This window comes from Chiloscyllium plagiosum, unplaced genomic scaffold, assembly GCF_037043375.1.
Source record: "Chiloscyllium plagiosum isolate Xiang-an unplaced genomic scaffold, Cpla_swu_hap1 HiC_scaffold_34, whole genome shotgun sequence".
Taxonomy (NCBI): domain Eukaryota; kingdom Metazoa; phylum Chordata; class Chondrichthyes; order Orectolobiformes; family Hemiscylliidae; genus Chiloscyllium; species Chiloscyllium plagiosum.
Window position 1 is genome coordinate 17,379,365 of NW_028270172.1, and position 23,061 is coordinate 17,402,425.

The following is a 23,061-nucleotide window of genomic DNA, read 5'->3' on the forward strand; positions in this document are numbered from 1 at the left end:
GATCCAAGTCAATGTGTTTGTTGATAGAGTTCTGGGTTGGAATGCCATGCTTCTAGGAATTCTCATGCATGTCTCTGTTTGGCTTGTCCTAGGATGGATGTGTTGTTCCAGTCAAAGTGGCGCCCTTCCTCATCTGTATGTAAGGATACTAGTGAGAGTGGGTCCTTTGAGAATCTTCTCAAAACTCACTAATCCCAGAGGAGCTTGTAATCAAAGCACGTAGGCATGGTTCATAGAACCTGAATGTACACTTTTGGGGTGCAGCAAGGCTGACACAACCCCAAAAGTTCCTCTACCTTGTTAACAACTTCTGCTCGTTTTCCCCGGTTAAATTATTTACATCAGGGATAATGCCCACTTGGAAGACAAAATAGATTATTACAAATTGCTGGACAACAGAGACCCAAATTAAGATTGCATGATACATTTTCGTGTTCAGAAGCATTAACTGACTGTCATTAATGTTGTAATGTCAAACAGTACTGAAGAGTCATTAGCGTCAAAACGTTAACTCAATTTTTCTTTCTACAGATGCTGCCAGACCCATTGAATTTCTCCAGCACTTTTTTGTGTTTTGCTTTCATTACAATATTGTTATTGTAAGAAGCTCTAAGTGAGCTCCTTGTGTAACTTAAAAGATCTTTTATTTCTTTTTCCTATTACTTCTACTCAATGTATTCCTACAGCTTCAGCAATGCTGAAGGCATGTTGCTCATTTCTTGCTCTGCTGTGGTGCCCATGGTGAGATTTCTCTATATTTTGGGATCTATGAAGACCCTGCTGAAGACTAAACCACCTGCATCTTTGCTGAGGCAGATTTAGTCATCAGGGAGGCCACATCATGATATACCCTGAATGGGGTTTGGTGAAAAGAGATGAGAAATAAGCCAAGTGCCAACTTCTTTGCGTCCTTGCATCATTCTCTCTCTCATCGCTTAAACACACTCTCTGGCTAGCCAAGAGCTGGAGATTATTTTGGAGATCATGTGAGCCAACATGAGGCTTTCCTTCATCCTATTTACAGACTGAGGGTGCAAACCATTAGTGAGGACCAGCATGCACTCAGCTGCTTGCCATATCTGATATTCCAGGTAAGTGGCCGTACTTTCCATGAAAGTGAACAATATGCCGGGGCTCACATTAGAAATGGACTGCTTAGATTTCTTTCCGAGTGTATGCAGTGTTTCTGGAAATGCTGTCAAAGCCTCACGTATTTTCTGTGGCTGCTCCAGAATTGTGGATTCGTTATGGATGATCCCTAAGGCTTAACAGCTGTATCCAGCTGAGCAGAACCTAGAATTTTTGGACGTTTTGCCACCATAACAGGTAACATCATCTGTGAGCCTCCAAATGAAGCACTGGTGGTATGACCTGTTTTCTATATATGTGTTTAGGTTTCCTTGGATTGGTGATGTCATTTCCTTTGGTGATGTCATGTCCTGTTCTTTTTCTCAGGGGGTGGTAAATGGGATCCAAGTCAACGGTGGCACGGTGGAACAGTGGTTAGCACTGCTGCCTCACAGCGCCAGAGACCCGGGTTCAATTCCCGCCTCAGGCGACTGACTATGTGGAGTTTGCACGTTCTCCCCGTGTCTGCGTGGGTTTCCTCCGGGTGCTCCGGTTTCCTCCCACAGTCCAAAGATGTGCAGGGTCAGGTGAATTGGCCATATTAAATTGCCCATAGTGTTAGGTAAGGGGTAAATGTAGGGGTATGGGTGGGTTTCGCTTCGGCGGGTCGGTGTGGACTTGTTGGGCCGAAGGGCCTGTTTCCACACTGTAATCTAATCTAATCTAATCTAATCAATGTGTTTGTTATTTTCAACAAACACATTGACTTGGATCCCATCTACCTCCTCTGAGAAAAAGAACAGGACATGACATCACCGCAGGAAATGATGTCACCAACCCAAGGAAATCTAAACACACACATAGAAAGCGGGCCGTGCTACCAGTGCTTCATCCAGAGACTCACTTGATGTTACCTAGTATGGTGACGAAACATCTGAAAACGAACCTTCCAGCTCAGCGAGCAAACCTTCATCCAGAATCTCCACCTGAGCTACAAATCTTTTCAAAACTTGCTAGAACTTAGAATGTCTTGCTCCTCCTAGTTGGGAACTTTGCATCCTTGGTTCAGATCTTCTAGTCAGTGTTAAAAGGGTTAGATCTAATTTATTATTCCCACTTACCATATTATTCTAGAGCTTTTGTGCCTTCCGATGCTGGCTCTAGCAGGGATGAAGATTGTCAGACAGCCAAGTAATGAACTTAATTCCTGTGCAGTTTTGCCCTTATTTCTCACCATGAACTGAAGATGTACATGTTAATTTTTTTCTTCAGTTCACTAACTTGCATTGTTCTAAATAAACCTGTCAACCACAAACTGCACAAACTTAGTTTCCTGATTAATGCTAGCCCTTCCTCACTTTCATCAACTATGTTCTCTCCCTCCCTCACTCCAATGATGTTCTTCCTTCCACCTGCCCCTTTACTACCTCAGCCCAGCAAACGATGTTCTCCTCCATCCCTCAAGCATCTGTTTTCTACCCATCCATTATACCTGACAGTGCTTTCTACTCTCCCTCATCTCCTGAGTTCTCCCACTCCCTTACCTTCACCAATAGGGTTCATCTGGCTCTGTCACACCGAGAATGTTCATCCACCTCTTTGATTTCCTTGTGGAGGGTGTTCATTGCCTTTTGCCATTGCCAGAATTAATTCTAGCTGTGGTACGAGGGGATGCACATCATCCACAGTTCTAAAGGTGAGGTTGTGTATTAGCACTATTTGCGGCGATAGGAAAGAAGTGAGCATTGCCCACTGTGTGGGAGGATGGAATGGTATTTGTTAATGCCTGTGTGAGATATTGTTCCTGGTGTCTGGCAGATAGGAGCATTACTTGGGGTACTGAAGTGCTTTGAATCACCAGCTGATTTATTTAATGTTCATGGATTTTGTACCTGCTATGAAAAACCACTTAAATCCTTGTAAAAGGTTAAGTACAACAAAATCAGCCCGAGTCAGTGGTTCTGGCCATCTGACTTCATTTTCATTGAATCATGGAGACAACTGGGCAGAGTAAAGCCAGCAACTGGAAATTTAAACTGGTTAGAGTGGGGCATGTGCATATGTTGGAACTTGCTCAGGGTTCTAATGTGCATCAACAACCTAAGTGAAGCTAGTCCCCTTTCTCCAATGCCTGCTCCTGCTCACTTGTGATATACATTCACCATGTGAAAATCTGAGTATCACCGTCAGAGGTTCTTCCAAGGTGTGTACATCCATGTTGATGAACAGTATACAAGAGCTCTGGGCAGCTGCTGCTGCTTTAGATACCTCCTCAGTGCACAATCTCTTCTTGACATCTATGGTTTGCCTTTCCAAACAAGTTCCAAAGTTCAATCTAATTATACAAAATTACCAACTGGAATCATTATCTTCACATTTGCTAGCAGATATCTGAAAACTGGTGTTGGTAAATGTCTAGGAGCATTGTCCTAATCATTTTAAAAGGAGAATTATTGTTTCTATGGTAGAGATCCAACTTTAATTTTCTTAAAGAGAAATATAATAAAGGACAGTTCATGTTTCATGAATTGGAAAAAGTCTATAGTCTAACTGTCTTTTTTTTTTGTATCTACCAGACTGACTGAGGACACTTTCACTGTGGATGAAGTGGGGGAGATGTTAGATGGACTAAAGGTTGTGGTCCACAGCGAGGTAGAATCAGAGCTCATCAACACAGCTTACACTAATGTGCTGCTTCTGCGTCAGTTGTTCTGTCAGGCTGAAAAATGGTATCTGAAGTTACAGACAGACATCTCTGATCTGGAAAACAGGTGAATCATTTAAGGATATTAAAAAGTACAAGTTTTATTACAGCTTTGGAAAAAAAATTAAATTCCTGTATAAATGATTGAATTAGGCTTAAAGGGTGTGGCAAACTAAAGCCAGTGGCATAAAACAGAATGGAGAGACATACTGTAACATGGAAATAGAGGTAATAATAACTAAGCTGATTCATGAAAGATGTCCACGGCCAAAGTGTAATTTAAAAAAAGATATACACATATGGTACTTTAAGAAAACTGATATCATTTTGATAGGTTTAATTGGAAGCACTAGCTTTTGGGGTGCTGCTCCTTCATCAGGTGATTGTCATAACCACCTGATGAAGGAGCAGCGCTCCGAAAGCTAGTGCTTCTAATTAAACCTGTTGGACTATAATCTGGTGTTGTGATTTTTAACTTTGTACACCCCAGTCCTACACCGGCATCTCCAAATCATGAATATAATTTCGGACAGACTGTTGGAAAAAGAACATGATGAGAATACAATGGCACAGCTATTTAATACATGCTTTGCCTCAGTACTTACAAGCTAAAGGTTGGCTCACCAGGTAAAGAATATATTGGGCTGGACTGGAGAAAAATAGGGTTACAGACCAGTGCAGTGTGTGGTAATTCAGATGGAACATATGTCTCCTCTATAGGAGCAAATTACTGCAGATACTGGAATCTGTACTGAAAACTAAAAAATGCTGGCGATCAGAGCGGGTCAAGCAGCTGACATCAGCTCTCATGAGGAGTCATCTAAGCTCAAAACATTAGCTTTCTTTCTCTCTATTAATCTGATATTAGGCTTCAGGAGGCAAATGTCAACTGGCTAACTTTTCATTGTAACTGGTTGGTTTTGTATATTTTTAAAAATGCTTGGAAAACAAAATATTTTTACGAATTTATTACTTTATAAATTCAAAGTTTTTAATCCATACAATTGAATGGTTGAGTAAGAAAATTGAAAAGTTTATTTAAATTGATTTTGCTCTGTTTAATTTCTGATTTTACCGTGAGTTTTGAGTAAGGAAGGCAATTAGATTGAATCAGATTCTGTCTGTCGCACAACAAATTAACTGTGATTTTAATTTATGTGTGGTCCTGGTGAACTATCTCTAACTTAGACTTTGTATCTACTTGGTAATTTAACAATTGGTGCGAAATTACCTAAAAAAATTCACATCACAAGGTGATTTCAATTAACATGTGCTGATACATTCTCTGTGAGCTAAATTTGATGTAGTTGACAAATGTAAAACTTTTCACCTGTAAAAGTCTGTACCTTGCTTTCAAATCATCTGCAGAAACTCAGAAATCTTTTGAAATCATTGTGTCATGCTGTCCTATTTCTGTTGAGAATCGTTCTAATGCGACTTGGGAAAAATTGCATTTATTGTACATACACATCCTTCAGGGAACAGAATTTAATTCTGGGGAAAAACATCAACTTTAAGCCCAGGTGTTTAATAGAAGCTGAGACATTCAAAATCATTCTGATAATACTTGAAGACACATTTTTAATGATTGGTTTAATTTATTGTGAACGATAAAAACCAAAAAGACTGCGGATGCTGTAAATCGGAGACAAAAATAGAAATTGCTGGAAACGTTCAGCAAGTCTGGCAGCATCTGTGGAGGAAAATCAGAGTTAACATTTCGGGTCGGGTGATAGGACGGAGGAAGGTCACTCAACCCGGTATGTTAACTCTGATTTCTCTGTCTTTGATTGTCATTTTTGTGTTTTTTTTTATGTTCAATGAAAATTCTCGGTGACTAGTTCATGTTTATATAGTCTGAATCCTTCACTTACCTTTGTAGAGATACTATTACCAAATTCTAATGTTTGGTTCACAGTTGAGGCTTGACAAGCAAAATGCACCGGTTACCCATCTGTTGCAGTGCTTGAGCCATGTTGATGGGCAGGCCTGATTTGCATGCTGTGTTGGTCTGTTGATATCAAATTGGTCATAGAGTCATAGAGATGTACAGCATGGAAACAGACCCTTCGGTCCAACCTGTCCATGCCAACCAGATATCCCAACCCAATCTAGTCCCACCTGCCAGCACGCGGCCCATATCCCTCCAAACCCTTCCTATTCATACACCCATCCAAATGCCTTTTAAATGTTGCAATTGTACCAGCCTCCACCACATCCTCTGGCAGCTCATTCCATACACGTACCACCCTCTGCGTGAAAACATTACCCCTGAGGTCTCTTTTATATCTTTCCCCTCTCACCCTAAACCTATGCCCTCTAGTTCTGGACTCCCCGACCCCAGGGAAAAGACTTTGTCTATTTATCCTATCAATGCCCCTCATAATTTTGTAAACCTCTATAAGGTTACCCCTCAGCCTCCGACGCTCCAGGGAAAACAGCCCCAGCCTGTTCAGCCTCCCCCTATAGCTCAAATCCTCCAACCCTGGCAACATCCTTGTAAATCTTTTCTGAACCCTTTCAAGTTTCACAACATTTTTCTGATAGGAAGGAGACCGGAATTGCATGCAATATTCCAACAGTGGCTTAACCAATGTCCTGTACAGCCGCAACATGACCTCCCAACTCCTGCACTCAATACTCTGACCAATAAAGGAAAGCATACTTTTAAGGAGCTATGAACCTGCACTCCAAGGTCTCTTTGTTCAGCAACACTCCCTAGGACCTTACCATTAAGTGTATAAGTCATGCTAAGATTTGCTTTCCCAAATTGCAGCACCTCGCATTTATCTGAATTAAACTCCATCTGCCACTTCTCAGCCCATTGGCCCATCTGGTCAAGATCGTGTTGTAATCTGAGGTAACCTTTTTCGCTGTCCACTACATCTCCAATTTTGGTGTCATCTGCAAACTTACTAACTATGCTTCTTATGCTCGCATCCAAATCATTTATGTAAATGACAAAAAGTAGAGGACCCAGCACTGATCCTTGTGGCACTGCACTGGTCACAGGCCTCCAGTCTGAAAAACAACCCTCCACCACCACCCTCTGTTTTCTACCTTTGAGCCAGTTCTGTATCCAAATGGCTAGTTCTCCCTCTATTCCATGAGAGCTAACCTTGCTAATCAGTCTCCCATGGGGAACCTTGTCGAACACCTTACTGAAGTCCATACAGATCGCATTTACTGCTCTGCCCTCATCTATCTTCTGTGTTACTTCTTCAAAAAACTCAATCAAGGTTATGAGACATGATTTCCCAAGCACAAAGCCATGTTGACTATCCCGAATCAGTTCTTGCCTTTCCAAATACATGTACATCCTGTCCCTCTGAATTCCCTCCAACAACTTGCCCACCACCGAGGTCAGGCTCACCGGTCTATAGTTCCCTGGCTTGTCTTTACCATCCTTCTTAAACAGTGGCACCATATTTGCCAACCTCCAGTCTTCCAGCACCTCACCTGTGACTATCAATGATACAAATATCTCAGCAAGAGGCCCAGCAATCACTTCTCTAGCTTCCCACAGAGTTCTCGGGTACACCTGATCAGGTCCTGGGGATTTATCCACCTTTAACCATTTCAAGACATCCAGCACTTCCTCCTCTGTAATCTCGACATTTTGCAAGATGTCACCATCTATTTCCCTACAGTCTATATCTTCCACATCCTTTTCCACAGTAAGTACTGATGCAAAATATTCATTTAGTATCTCCCCCATTTTCTGAGGCTCCACACAAAAGCCGCCTTGCTGATCTTTGAGGGGCCCTATTCTCTCCCTGGTTACCCTTTTGTCCTTAATATATTTGTAAAAACCCTTTGGATTCTATTTGGTGTTTGATTCAGCTCAGTGGCTGGGGCCTGGAAAGCAGCAGGTTCCTACACAGAGCTAGACAATATTGATGGTGTGGGGGAGAAAGCTTTGTGTTTTTTTGAGGGTTCATTTGGATTCTGGACTGCTAGCTAGGCTGCTTCAACTGACTCCACGTAATATCAAATTGTAATTTGTACTTTTTTTTCATTTCACTACAGAGAACTCTTGGAACAAGTGGCAGAATTTGAAAAGGCAGAATTTACTTCAGGAAAAAAAGTGAGTTTAATTTAAATGTAAATTAAACTCAATTATTTGTTTAATGTTTTAAAATTAAACTATCATTTTTCAAATAGAGTGCAGTACAAAGTTTATTGCAATATTTTTGCAAAGCTGTGGGTTGTTTAATTTCAGTGAGAAAAGACAGCTTGTCTCCCAAATCCAACATTTACCAATAATGAACAAAATACATCTCTATAGAATCCACAAAAGAGTAGTTATTAGAAATGTACCAGACAGTTTGGAATAAAAGTACTGTACTGTATTTTCTGAAGAACACAATAGAGGGCAGTGTGAAAATTATGACCGCACAGAACAGTGATCTGAATGATCTGAAAAATTAGACCATTGTTTTCCAGGAAGACGCAGCACTGCAGGCTATTCTGTGCAACTCACTCAGTATTTTTCAGTTGTACCATCTAAATAACACTACACAAATCAGTTTCTCCCCCGCAACATTTTTAATATCGTTGCATTCAGCTCTGCAGATGATAAAGAAAATGGTCAATTTCTCCTTCATTTCACTCTACTTGTTAATATTTTAACAAGTATAATTTTTCTGTAAAGTGAACATTGCAAATATTTCTAATTTAAATAAATCACAATCTACCACAAGTTGATGGAGTTCTGAAACACTAAAAGAAAATGCTGGCAATGCACAAAATCTGTGGTGAGAACAAACAGCTAATATAATAGGGTTATGTGCTTTGGAAAACTAAATGATGACTTCATGAACAAAATCAAAAAGTGATTGGCAGGAACAGTCAAACACTGCGAGGAGGTATCAGTGCACTATTTGAATAATGTAACGGATCCACTCAATAAACTGAAGGAAAGGTGCAATACAGGAACTAATGACATATGACTTTCATGGGCAATGGGAGACCGAAAGAAAAGATCATAATATTGGGAAAGATGAAGCACAGTTAATCACACTTTGAAACTTAAACAGAAAGTAATGATAAAATATATTGGCCTGCCAGAGCAACAAATACAGGGGGAATATATGCTTTCTACCTTTCTAAATAGAATACCCAAAGGGTCACATACTTGAGTAACAAAGAACTGCAGAGGACAAGGGTTGTTAAGTATATTCAAAGCAGAGGTAGAATGATTTTTAATCAGAAAGGAAATCTAGGGTTATGGGAGTAAAAGCAGGAAAGTGGAGTTGAGGATTATCAGATCAGCCATAATCTCGCTGCAGGGCAGAACAGACTCAGTGGCTCAATAGCCTTTTAGGTTCCAATATCTTATGGTCTTATAGAAAGTGCTTGGAGTAATAATTACAGGATTAAAGTCACAAATAATAAATAGAGAGAGGAAAAGATTCAAAATGAATAAATGGGTAAAATAGTATAAAAGGAAGAGTAATTTGTCATGGGAAGAGAAGTTCAGGGTAATAGATGACAGAGTACCAAATGCATGGATTACTGACCAGTAAATCCAGGTGGTGTAAACGTCCGCCTGTAGCAATGAATAGCATTTGTCAAGACAAGAATTAACTAATTTTATAAGGCACCTGCAACATTGTAAAACATTCAAAGGTGTTTCACAGAAATACTATATAACAAATTTTAACATCAGGCCATAGGAAGAAAATGTTGAAGTCAATGTAAATATTGCTTCTCACTGAAAACAATAGTGAAAGGTGAATGGGACTTAATGCAAGTAAGTATGTGAGTGTAGAACTTTGGATTTACAGAGATTATGCCAAAAGAATGTTGCAAAGTCAAGTCTAAAGGTAAAGGCAATGATAGATTGGACTGTAGAGAGAACTTCAACTAGCAAAGCATGGGAGATTGGTTTTATTAATAATTGCTGTATGCATTTCAACATTGAGCCAGGAACTACGATGCTGTTCTTATGAATCTAAAGCACTATGCCTGGCAGCAATGTTACAATTTCCCAGTTTAATTGTACATCTTTCTTCACCTGAAAATGTGACTTTTGTACAGAAATAGCAACTAGTTCTATTAGCTTTCTCTTATTTCAACTGAGTTGAAACTTTATTGCTGGAACAGCACAGCAGGTCAGGCAGCATCCAGGGAACAGGAGATTCGACGTTTCGGGCACAGGCCCTTCTTCAGGAATGAGCAGAGAGTGTTCAGAAGGAGAAGATAAAAGGTAGGGAGGAGAGACTTGGAGGAGGGGCGTTGGAAATGTGATAGGTGGAAAGAGGTCAAGGTGAGGGTGATAGGTCGGAGTAGGATGGAGGCAGAGAGGTCAAGAAGAAGACTGCAGGTCAGGAAGGCGGTGCCGGGCTGGAGGGATCCGGCTGAGACAAGGTGGGGGGAGGGGGGATGAAGAAACTGGTGAAGTCCAAGTTCATCCCCTGCGGTTGGAGGGTTCCCAGTCGGAAGATAAGACGCTCCTCCTCCGACCGTCGGGTTGTTGTGGTTTGGCGGTGGATGAGTCCAATGACCTGCATATCCTCGGTGGAGTGGGAGGGGGAGTTGAAATGCTGTGCTACAGGTTGGTTGGGTTGGTTCGTCCGGGTGGCCCAGAGGTGCTCTCTGAATCGCTCCGCAAGTAGGCGGCCTGTCTCCCCAATATAGAGGAGGCCACACCGACTGGGAACCCTCCAACCGCAGGGGATGAACTTGGACTTCACCAGTTTCTTCATTCCCCCCTCCCCCCACCTTGTCTCAGCCGGATCCCTCCAGCCCGGCACCGCCTTCCTGACCTGCAGTCTTCTTCTTGACCTCTCCGCCTCCATCCTACTCCGACCTATCACCCTCACCTTGACCTCTTTCCACCTATCACATTTCCAATGCCCCTCCTCCAAGTCCCTCCTCCCTACCTTTTATCTTCTCCTGCTGAACACTCTCTGCTCATTCCTGAAGAAGGGCCTGTGCCCGAAACGTCGAATCTCCTGTTCCCTGGATGCTGCCTGACCTGCTGTGCTGTTCCAGCAATAAAGTTTCAACTTTGATCTCCAGCATCTGCAGACCTCACTTTCTCCTTATTTCAACTGAACCTTGGTACCCCAAAAATGTTTACGTCAGCAATATATGGAGTGTACACAAATAAAATTGATTGAAACACTGTCAGGGCATGTCATACTTTATATTTAATGCAATTTAGATCCTAATGTTGATATTTCTATTCAGTTAAATTTTATCACTTTGATCACATAATTACTTTTTTTGTTTATTTATACATTTGCTTAGTTACTGTTGATCCTTGGTTTAAATCACGACCCATCCTTTCCTGACTGCAAATTCTCATGCTGGTAATTTACCAATGAGAGCCATTTTTATTTATTATCGACTCCCATTTACCGTAGTCCTCTACTATTTTTGGAGTTTATTTTGATAATCTTTTAATCAACAACTTTGTAAATTTACTTTGATACTATGATCGAGCATAATAAGGATATCGCCAACTGTAGAGTAGCATGATCTACAGACCCTGATCTTCTGAGGAGCAGTGATCATTGTTGGATTGCCGCTCCATCCAAATTCTGCCCCTGCCCCCAATCTCCATCCACCCACCCCAGCCTGCAATGGCACTGCTCTGTATTTCTTGTTGGGTGTTTCAAGCTTTGCTTTACTATTAGTGCAGAACGTTTTGCCCTCAGCTGTGATCAAGTGCTGGACAATTCAAGAAAGACCAAACATTCACTCATTTTAAAGCATTAGCTGCCATTTGGTAAATATGATGGTTCAGTGTGAGTTTAAGTGAATAGCTGAATGTTAGTGAAATGATGAGTAGACAAATGAATGAGTGAATGCATTGGGTGGGAGATATTTTGCTTTAAATAACCTGTTCAGATATGTTGTGTCACAGCTGTGAGGCAGGTGGAACTTGAAAGGCTGAGTGAAATAATTGGATATGCTGGGTGAGGTGGCATGTGGGCATATTTGGTGATTGGGAGCTGCTTGGGAGGCAGATGAGGTGTCACAGGGTTAGTTGGGGTGGTGGTGGATTCAGGGGTTAGTGGGGATACCGGTGGGTGAGATTGGGGTTACCCAGGCGATAGATAAAGATTTTTGTCTAACATTTCCATTAACATTAAATTAAACCAAATAACATTTCCTGGGAAAATACTTGGCTAAATTCCAAGGAACTGATTGGAGTCTCTGACTCTAGCATAGTATCAGAAGCATTCGTGGAGGGACCTGGGAGCAGGTTTCCTGGGTGTTGCCATCAGAAGTTTAAGCTTCCTGTGAAATTCTCCAACAGATCTTATCAGGACCTCCATAAGGTCTAGATACCCATCACTTCTCGCATGTCCAGTTTTGGATTACCTGGAGGCTGGAAGGATATGGCCCTCTATCTTTTCTGACATGGTGGTCTGATGTACTAATTTCTGTTCCCCTCTTTACTACAGGCAAACACAGAAATCGGTAAACCTAAACTTGCTCCACTTAATGAAGGAGGAGTGTCTGAACTCTTAAGTAAGGTAATACTTGTTTGAGAAAAATGTGTGGATGTGACTAAAATAAGTATATTTGAAATACTTTGAAATAAAAATAATGCTAAAATATGATCGTGTTAATTGACTATAATTTATGTTGAAAGGAAGTTGTTTTCTCTTTAGGAATTGTCTTGATTTTAGAAACTAGACAAAAGTGAGAACTGCAGATGCTGAAAATCAAGAGTCTAGATTAGAGTGGTGCTGGAAAAGCACAGCAGGTCAGGCAGCATCCGAGGAGCAGGAAAAGCTCTTCATTAGGAAAGGATGAAGGGCTTTTGCCCAAAACGTCGATTTTCCTGCTTCTTGGATGCTACTGATCTGCTGTGCTTTTCCAGCACCACTCTAATCTAGACTTTGATTTTAGAAACTGCCAATGTCCCTTCATTATTTAAGGATAGGTAAACCAAACTAAGTTTGGAATCATCTTAGTTAAATATTAGTTATGAGAAAGTTACTAGAAATTATTATTGGGAACAAAATTGACTCAACACTTGGTTAAAAATGAATTGATCAGAGCCAGTATGGATTTGTAAAGGATGTCTAGTGTATCTAGTTTAAATATTTGAGGAGATAAGAGATGTGGTAGATAAACGATTCTGAAGATATTATTTGAATTTGCAGAAGGCATTTCACAAAACTTAACATCATAGACCATTACCAAAAAGTAAAAGCGTGTGGAATTGGGAAAAGATATTTAGACATAGCATTGGTTTGTAGTTGAAAGACTCAGAGTAAGAAAATAGAATGTACTCAAATGGGCTATATGTGACAATGATTTCCCACAGGGATTTGTGTCAGAATCCCAGATTTTTTTTAGATGATGTGTTTGAAGATAGTTTGCTGACTGTTCAGTGGCACAATATATAATATAGATTAACTTGTCAAAATTATAGCAGAGGATTTTATACTGGAACAGCTACTTAGTATTTACATAGCCATTGATCTCAGTATGAAGTTTTTGGGAACCAATGTTAGGCATCTGAGGTAGATAGCTCTACGAAATTTATTTCCAATAAGTAGTTCACCCACTAAAGATAATTCAGCATTTTGCACATTAGAGGTAGAAAGAAGCTTTCTTATTGGGCCATGAGGAACCATGGTACTCCTTTGCTTCTTCCAATCCTTTGTCCCTCAAATTCACAGTAATGGTGATTGGATCACTGTTTGCATTTGTGGATGAGATTCCATTCTGAAATTTAGCCAAGTGCTTTGCTGGTGCCCAAACATTCATTTCACCTGCAAAAGTTACAAATTTCCAATTCAGGTTCGACTGCAAGTAGGCCTTGAATGATCTGTCCAGGCACACACTGCTCATCCAGTGTCACTTGGGCCCTGTAACCAGCCCAGACTAATTTCTGCCTTTGCTGATAATAACTTCAGAGAAAACAAGAGGATCATTCTGCCTGATCTTTGGCTTCAATATCTGTTTGCCAACATCCTTTGGAGTGAGGAGCCATCTAGTGACCTGACTTGGTGTTGCAGTCTTTTAGCAGCTGCAAAGCAAAATCCAATTCAGACAGTGATCCTGAGCAGTCAAATGGAAACATTAGTAGCACCTGATTACAGAACATTGTTTAGAATAGTATTTATTTGAGCAGTTGAGCATGAGACACTAGAGCAAAGTTTGATTAAAATTTTACAGCATCTGAAACTCTTAACATAAAGATTACATTCAGTCAATTGCTCCACATCTAAACAATTAAAATATACCAGTACAAGGGCACTGCTGTAATTGATTTTTTGATAAGGCTATGAGCGAGGAGTATATTACCTCAGCCTTATTCAACCTTGGGAGTCTGTATATAAGCTAAACAGGGCCCATCAGTCTTGCAGCTGTGACTCAAAAGCAGGAGGTTATTTCTTCAATCTGTTTGCAATCCCATAGTGCATTTCTTTGTCAAGTGAAGCTCATCAGAGTCACATGATAAAATGCCATTATCTGTTTTGGCTACTGTTAAGCAAAACAATGGATTAATCACTGAATATACTTTGTTTATAAATAAACTAAATCAATCATGGAATGTTAATTTCCCTACTAATCCTATGTATCTTCTGGCTTCCTCGTTATAGATGGCACTATAGGTGAACGTTATTGTTACTGATGGGTAAACCTTAAATTTGATTGAGTTTAGTTTTAAATTTATTCCTTTATTCTAACCTGCCCTTTCCCATTGAGCACCCTATTTCAGACTTGTGGCTGCATCCTTTCTCCTGTTTGCCAGTGCTGATCTGACCTTTGTTCTCATAGAGTCACAGAGTGCTACAGCACAGAGACAGGCCCTTTGGCCCATATCCGTCTAAACTTTTCCTATCTATGTATTTGTCCAAATGTCTTTCAAATTTGTTAATGTTCCTAACTCAACCACTTCTAGTGGCAGCTCATTTCATATGCGGAGCACCCTCTGTGTGGAAAAAAATGTTGCCCCTCTGGTTCCCTTAATTCTTTCCCCTCTAACCTTAAACTGTTGCCCCCTTGTCCTCAATTCCCCAGGGAAAAAGACCGAGTGCATTCACCAAATCTATGCCTCTCCTGATCTTATACACCCCTCAGTCTCCTACGTTCTGAAGAAAAAAGTCCTCACTTGTCCAACATCTCCCTATAACTCAGACCTTTGAGTACTGGCAACATCCTTGTAAATTTCTTCTGCACTCTTTCCAGTTTATACCATCCTTTCTATAGCAAAGTGACCAAAACTGAGCACAATGCTCTAAGGGTGGCCTCACCAACATCCTGCACAACTGTAACGTAACTTCTCAACTTCTATACTCAATGCCCTGATTGATGAAGGCCTGTGTGCTAAAAGCCTTCTTCACTTACCTGTCGACCTCTGACTCCATTTTCAGAGAACCGTGCACCTGAACTTCAAGATCCGTCTGTACCACTACACTCCTCAAGGCCCGACTATGAAACTTCTACCTTGATTTGGCTTTCCAAAATGCAAGACTCAAACTGATCTATATTAAACTCCATTTGCCATTTCTCAGCCCACTTCCCCAGCTGATCAAGGTCCTGCTGTAATTTCTGATCACTTTCCTCATCCTTCTCAAAGAAACATAGAACATTGGAACATAGACCTTAGGAGTAGGATAGGCGACTTGGCTAAGCCTGTTCCACCATTCGGTAAGATCTTGGCTGATCTGGTTGTGTCTTTGTACTTTTCGCAACTCATCTGCTCTTACTCTGGCCTACCTCCTGAGTCTGTTGCCACTTCCTTTCTGCACATCTCAGTATGGCAATTTGATTTTAAAATGTTTAATTTTCATAAGTGCATAGTTTGAGTAAAACAATTCTTATTTACAACTGGCTAAACATTCAGGAAAGACCGAAATGTGGATAGTGGGAGTCTCATATTGGGCAGGTTGTTGATGTGTTATGGGAGGAAGGAGCAAAGAAAGAAGGATTTGCATTTATATAGTGCCTTTCATGGCTTAAGAATGTTCCAAAGTAATTTATAGCCAATTGTGGGAAATGTGGTTCAGTAACATTCTTTAAGCAACAATATGATAATGACCAGGTTTTTCTTCAGAGATAACAGTTGAGAGAGAAGAAGGGCTCATGCCCAAAACGTCGATTCTCCTGCTCCTTGGATGGTGCCTGACCTGCTGCGCTTTTCCAGCAACACATTTTCAGCGAGAGAGAAATATTGACAAGGACATAACTCCCCTTCTCAATGCAGTGGATCCTTTACATCTGTCTGGGAGGGTAGATGGGGCCTCAGTTTAATTTCTCAACAGCCTTGATGTCACCAATGCAACCCCTCCTTTGTACTGCACTTTCAGGTGTCAGCCTGGCTTCGCTGAACCCACAAATTTCTGACTTGGGTGAGAATGCTACCAACTCAGCTACAGATCTCATGCCAGAAGTAAGGCTGGTGGAAAACTTGGGGAGGAAATAAGTTGAAAGGTACGGCAGGGTGAGAGATCTCATGCCAAAGTGGCACTAGTGAAAAGCTGAAAGTGATGGCAAGTCAGTTTAGAAACCAGGAAGGGTAGAGAAGCAGAGAAGTGGTGAAAGAATTCTCCCCTGGACAGGATGGTGAAGATGGGGAGACATGAATTAGAGGTGACTTGGGGGCTGGTTGGGTGAAGAAGGAGTAGCCAAAGAGTGAGAGGGAGAAGCTGACATGGGTAGAATCGCAGTACAATATAAAATGAGTAAGTGTGGCCATTCTGACTTACCTGGAAACAGACTCTTCGATCCAACCCATGTGCGCTGACCAGACATCCCTATCTGACCTAGTCCCATTTGCCAAGCACTTGGCCCATATCTCTCTAAACCCTTTCTATTCATATACCCATCCAGATGCCTTTTAAATGTTGTAACTGTACCAGCCTCCACCATTTCCTCTAGCAGCTTGTTCAATACATGCACCACCCTCTGCATGAAAAAGGTCCTTTTAAAGTCTTTATCCATCACCTTAAACTTATGTCCTGTAGTTTTGAACCCTCCAGCCCCACCCACCCCTGGGAAAATTACCTTATCTTTTTATCCTATTCATGCCCTTCATGATTTTATAAATCTCTGTAAGGTCACCCTCAGCCTGTGCTGTAGTCAAAAAAAGCCCCAGCCCTTTCAGCCTCTCCTTATAGCTCAAACCTTCCATCCCTGGCAATATCCTCATAAATCTTTTCTGCACCCTCTCAAGTTCCATTTATCTGTTGTACCTTTTGAAGAGTTGCAGCAATTCTGTAAAGAGTAATTGTTATTTATACTGGTCAGAGCTTCCTTGCCATTCCATCAAAATTACAACAGTAAATTCACCAATAAAAGGTTCCTCCTCTTTGTGCAATAATAAGTGATTCATTGATATTATTTGCCTGTTACTCATAGAATGAGACATTTTTTTCTCTATTCAGTTTAATGTGTGATACTACTTGAGGGACCAAAGTCACTTAGGTGATTATTACAAATTATAGACTTTTATTGAGATCTGCATTCAGTGCATCAATTATTTTGGTTTAATTTAATGTTGATTGTCACATGTATTTTGTAACAAAATACAGTGAAGTGTTCTAAAATGTCACCATCTTAAACACAGAAAAAAAAACCAAAGCATAAAATATGAAGGCAGGGAAATAAAGGAAGTGTTCAACGTTACGGTCCTTCTTGTTAAGTGTCCCATCATGGGTCTGGTGGCCAAGCAAGAGTCCCCTTTGCCATCCTACCTTCACTGTAATGCAAGTCGCCACTCTTCAGTGCCAGTGAGATAGATATGACATTTATTTAATTGATGTATTAGGTGACACTCTCTCGATAAGCCATTGTAATCTTTACTCTAATTCCATGTGATGTGTACAGGAAATCACAAAACTCCAAGATGAGAATGACAAGCTAAAGGCTAGACTGAAGACAGTAGAAACACAGGTAAATAGCATGATCATTGACAAACTGGAGAATCCTAGTTAATAAATCATGCCTTTGTTTGACAAGGTGACCTTTTTAATTACTACTATTTCAGGCGACAAATGCACTTGAGGAAAAATTCAAATTGGAACAAGTTCTAAACGAATTGGATAAAGTTCCAGAGGACCAAGAGGTAAGACAAACTTAAATGTCTATACATTTAAGACATTTGGAACAAAGAGGACAAAGTTTGTTAAGATATGGCACGTCAGTGGAGTGTGTGAGTAAATCAGAGGGTATATGTACACATAGCAGACTTTGGGCAGCCAATGGGGTACACTGAATAGCTATCAAGAGTTTACACATGCAAAGAACAGCTATTGCAACTGCAGGCAGTGGTAGTGCTAGGCCAGAAAAAGGTTAACTTGTGGGTTGGAGAAAGCTAATCTCAGGAGGTGGGAAGAAGACCCAGGTTGGCAACAGCCCAGATTCTTTCTGTTAGGCTAAGATAAAAACTCCTCCTGTTCTGAGCCCTACACAAATCAATCTTTATTGCTTGACCCCTCTACAGCTGGACCTCCACTTGATACTTTGCTGATTGTTTGTTGTATCCAGTATCCCATAAAATGGCAAGTGATGTCCTTTTATGACACAGGACTTCAATTTTTAAAAATTGAATCATCTGACCCAGGCAAACTCTCTTTCCTCCACCCTCCCCTCTGACCTATCACCATCACCCCTCCACCTCCATCTACCTATTGCGTTCCCAGCTACCTTCCTGCCCCCCAGCCCCATCCTCCTATTTATCTCTCCTCAGCACCCCCCCCACATTCCTGATGAAGGGCTTATGCCTGAAATGCCAACTCTCCTGCTCCTTGGATGCTGCCTAATGTGCTGTGCTTTTCCAGCTCCACACCTTTTGACTCTGATTTACAGTCCTCACTTTCTCCCAAACTCTCTTTACTGACCAGCAATCGAAAGTATTGAGCAGGTCAGAAAAGGTATCTAGTGAGTTTTGAGAAGATATGTAGCGCATTTGAGGTTCTGGATGTAGGTTTGCTCGCTGAGGTGGAAGGTTCATTTTCAGATATATTGTCACCATACAAGGTAACATCATCAGTGAGCCTCCAAATGAAGCACTGATGGTGTAGCCCGCTTTCTATTTATATGTTTGAGTTTCTGAGGGTTGGCGATGTCACTTCCTGTGGTGACATCATTTCCTATGGTGATATTATTTCCTGTTCTTTTTCTCAGGGTGGTAAATGGGATCTAAATCAATGTGTTTGTTGATAGAGTTCCGGTTGGAATGCCATGCTTCTAGGAATTCTTGTGCATTTACAAAAAACCTTGCAAGGACTGTAACAAACACTACTTTACACATTTACAAAATACCTTGCAAGAACTCCAACAAATACTACATTGGACAAACAGGCAGAAAACTAGTCACCAAGATACATGAACACCAGCTAGCCACAAAACGATATGACCCACTCTCACTAGTATCCTTACATACGGACGAGGAAGGACACCACTTCGACTGGGACAACACATCCATCCTAGGACAAGCCAAACAGAGGCACGTACGAGAATTCCTAGGAGCATGGCATTCCAACTGGAACTCTATCAACAAACACATTGACTTGGATCCCATTTACCACCCACTGAGAAAAAGAACAGGAAATGACATCACCAACCCTAGGAAGCTCAAACATATAAATAGAAAGCGGGCTATGCCACCAGTGCTTCATTCGGAGGCTCACTGAAGATGTTACCTAGTATGGTGACGAAACGCCTGTAACAAACCTTCCAGCTCAGCGAGCAAACTTACATCCACAAATGGTATCTACTTAACATTAACTCTGTATTCCTGGGAGCCAAGAATGCTTATCTCAGTCAGATTGTCTGCTCTTTTAAATTGAGATCCTATAGAGTAAAAGGACAGCAGTTACAATTTTTAGAGATTACTATGCACAGCATCAACAGCGTATTCTGATCATTTTAGTGGTTCCAATGAAATCTACTCCGATCTAAATATTTAATAAACAGCTGGATAGATGTTTGAAGGAATGTGTGAACAGGGCAAGCAATAGAATTTGGGTGGTGGGTTAAGAACAGTACTGATGCCACCAGGTAACAGCCCATTTCAATGTTCTGATATTTGTGTAGTAAAAATCAATTAGGCACTTCCATTCGTGTCATATTGGGTCCGAATTTGAATTATTTTGCCAAAAAAAATCATTTGCTTGGATGGGTACCAGGCAATTAAGTTATCATTATTCTTACAGGACTGTTTTGTTGTATAGTCTTGTTTTTGTTTGATTTCAAACAGCAGATGTTGCTAAAGAATGTAAATTTTCAGGCTCTATCTGTTTGGCAACAGTATAGCATCCAAAATAAGGTTGTATAGGGCCTTGCTGGTTCAAGGTTTTATTTTGTGTTAAGTGAACGCAGCTTCTCTTCTGCTGTGAAGAAAGCAAAGAAATGAGGCATTTGCTCTGAAAAACTTGTTTATTTTCTTCACAGTAGAACTGCAATTATGTCTCTGACTAGTTTTAGACTGCTTGTTATAGATGAAAATGCTTTGGGTGTGGTGTTTCCCCTGTCCTGCTCAGAAGATGGGTGTTCCACAGGCTATGTATCCTATGTCCCATTCAATTATCATGAATCAAGTAAATGTTAGCCCAGCTTGAAGTGACATGCTCCACCCCTTCAGTCCTTTTACCCCACTTGATTATTGAGCAGAGAATATCTATTTAAAAGGAGTATTTATTATTCAGAACAGGTAATAGCAGCATCCTAACCACCAGCACAACAACAGCAATTCCTTACAGAGTAGACATGTAGGAGTAGGAGTTGGTCATTCAGCCAGTCGAGCCTGCCTCGCTGTTTAATACAGTCGTAGCTGATCGAACACTTCAATGCCTTTTACCCATCCCATCCTCAATAACCCTGTATACTGTCAGTAATCATAAAAATATCATTCTACCTTAAACATATTTAAAGGTTGTAATTCCACAGCCTGCTGTGGTATAAAATTTCATAATTTCATAACCCTGTGAATGAAAAACATTTTTTCTCATCTTGGACTTCAATGGCATCTTCCTTTTATTTTTAAAATGTACGCCTGGTTCTAGATACTTTGACCAGGGAAATGTCAGACTACATCTACCCTATCTACTGCTTTTAAGCATTTTGTAAGTTTCAACTGGATCACCTTTTGTTTCTGTGAAACGTCAGAAAATTCAAGCTCAGTTTGCGTGGTCTGACTTCGTATGACAGTGTCACCATTTTGCGAACAAGTCTGGTGAACCTTTGTTACACTCCCTTTAAGGGAATAATCTTTCTTGAGCTAAGGACACCAAACCTGCATGTGGTAGTCCAGGTGCAGTCTGACCTAACTCCCTTACAATTAAAGCAAGGGTAGATCACGTGGAATCATTTCTCTGAACGGAACATTCTTTCAGAAGAGATATTTGCACATAACCCCCATTTCTAGAATTCGGCTCTGTTTTGGAACAAGATAACTTGAATTTTAAGTTTGGAAGTATATGTTTTGCTGTTATTGAAGAGCGTGTTCTGGTACCCAGAATTCAGCACATGCTATTGAAGATAGTGATAGTGTTTTAACTTTTGAAATTTCTGTTTTGAGCCACTAAGCAAATACGTTTATTCATTTGTTTTTCCTGTGTCTTGTGTTGGTGCAGAGTCAAATGTTAAATTAAAATCTGTTTGCTCCCTACTGCCTGCCTGAATGATATTTGTGGTATGTACTATTTACAAACCTCAGCAAATTGCTTATTTATATCTGTATGTGAAATTACAAAATGTGCTTATTCGCCAACTAAATTTATTTATCTCATTATTTTTCTTGTATAAACAAATTACAAGAATTTTCCATCTTTTTTTACTAGTCAACATTAAAAACACAGCAAGTAGCTGCCCTTGAGGAGACATTGGCAGCTTTGAAAGTTGATTTTGAAAAGAATCTGAGTATGAGCACTGCAAAGCAAAAGACCCTACAAGATAACCTCATCTCTACTAAACACGATCTGCTCAAAGTACAGGAACATCTGTCATTGACCGAAAAGGTTTGTATTGGAACTGCATTATTAAATCAAAATAAATAAATACCCCTTGAGTATTGAAGGCAACAGTGAAGCTGAAACTTGTTCAAGGCAGAATGAGTTTTGTATGAAAACATTCAAATTATTCGCAATAGTAGTAAACAAAAACCATTTGCCAATTTGGATACATAAAATACTCAATATGGTGTATTGCCTTTTCTTGGGAATCTTATACCGTTTCTATGGGGTATTATATTGTTACACTATGCAATGCCAAATATAAACAGCTTAAGTGTTAGAGCAGTGTTGATTAAACTAAGTGTGAAAAACTGACAAAGCAAAACAGGCCAGAATCTAAGGGTGCAAATTGCTTTGCAACGTACAATTCAAGTCAAGGGTTCTCTCCTGAAGCTACAAGTATCCTCCTGTCCTCTGAAATCCTGACATATCCATTCACAGTAAACAAAGTGAAATTTGTAGTCGAGGTCTGAAGTTATTCTAGTTGATATTGAGGCCAGACTGCTGCATGACACAGAATAAAAAGCTTAAATATCATCAAGCTGGTGCTGAGTTTCATTGGAACGGTGCAGGGTCACAGTTAAGAATGGGTCAGGGAATGGAAGTGCGAGGTGATCATGGTCACACTTGTGACACAGGTATTACACAAAGAGTTTATCCAAATTGCATTTGGTCTTTCCAGTGTTATAAACAGTCAGTATATCACACTAAGCTGCAGAAAGAGAGGAACAGCATGGACATCTTTCTATGCCTGCAAGGGAAAATGAAGAGGTGAAGTAGAATTAATGGAAATTCACTCATTCTTAAGAACACGAAGGAGCTCTTGCATAAAAAAGTCAACTGGAAAAAGTTTATTGTGGGGACTTGATTCAGGCAAAGATATTCACTGTACAGGTAGAATGTCATAGCAAGAGTACTGCCAAGTACAGACCATGACATCTTTTGTTTGGAGGGAGGGAGGAAGTGAAGTTTGAACAAAAGTAACTTAAATTGAAAAAAGTTCAAAGATGTAGTCTTGTCACTTTATGTATTACTTTGCTTTATTTTAACTCCTGAACCTTCAGCACTCTGTCCAATGACTCATTTCCAGTCCTGACATCATTATCAAACTCCTTGACAAAGGGATGCTACATATTTTGACTTAATGACTTTTATCTTGCCAAATTTGAACATCAACACTCCAGTCAATCCTACTACTATATGCCAAAGTATAAATTCTCAGGCTGACTCCACTTTCACAATCTAGTTTTGCTGACATCTGCTGCAAATCTATCAACTCTTGCAACAAACGGGATTGTAATGATGTTTGTTTCCTTCCTGTAAAGGCGCCATTTCTTTAATTGGATTCATTACCTT

General features: G+C 40.4%; 1 protein-coding gene across 2 annotated transcripts in view; it reads left to right on the forward strand.

Moving 5' to 3' along the window:
* Nucleotides 1–23,061, forward strand: part of lztfl1 (leucine zipper transcription factor-like 1) — a 41,247-nt gene that overhangs the window by 11,622 nt on the left and 6,564 nt on the right. The window contains exons 3-8 of one of the 2 annotated variants that reach the window (XM_087978522.1): nucleotides 3,645–3,839; nucleotides 7,802–7,859; nucleotides 12,193–12,264; nucleotides 17,579–17,644; nucleotides 17,739–17,816; nucleotides 21,535–21,711. In XM_087978522.1, coding sequence (XP_087834648.1) covers nucleotides 3,645–3,839; nucleotides 7,802–7,859; nucleotides 12,193–12,264; nucleotides 17,579–17,644; nucleotides 17,739–17,816; nucleotides 21,535–21,711 — 646 coding nt within the window. The remainder of the gene's footprint in view (nucleotides 1–3,644; nucleotides 3,840–7,801; nucleotides 7,860–12,192; nucleotides 12,265–17,578; nucleotides 17,645–17,738; nucleotides 17,817–21,534; nucleotides 21,712–23,061) is intronic. The other variant, XM_087978523.1, reaches the window with a different exon arrangement.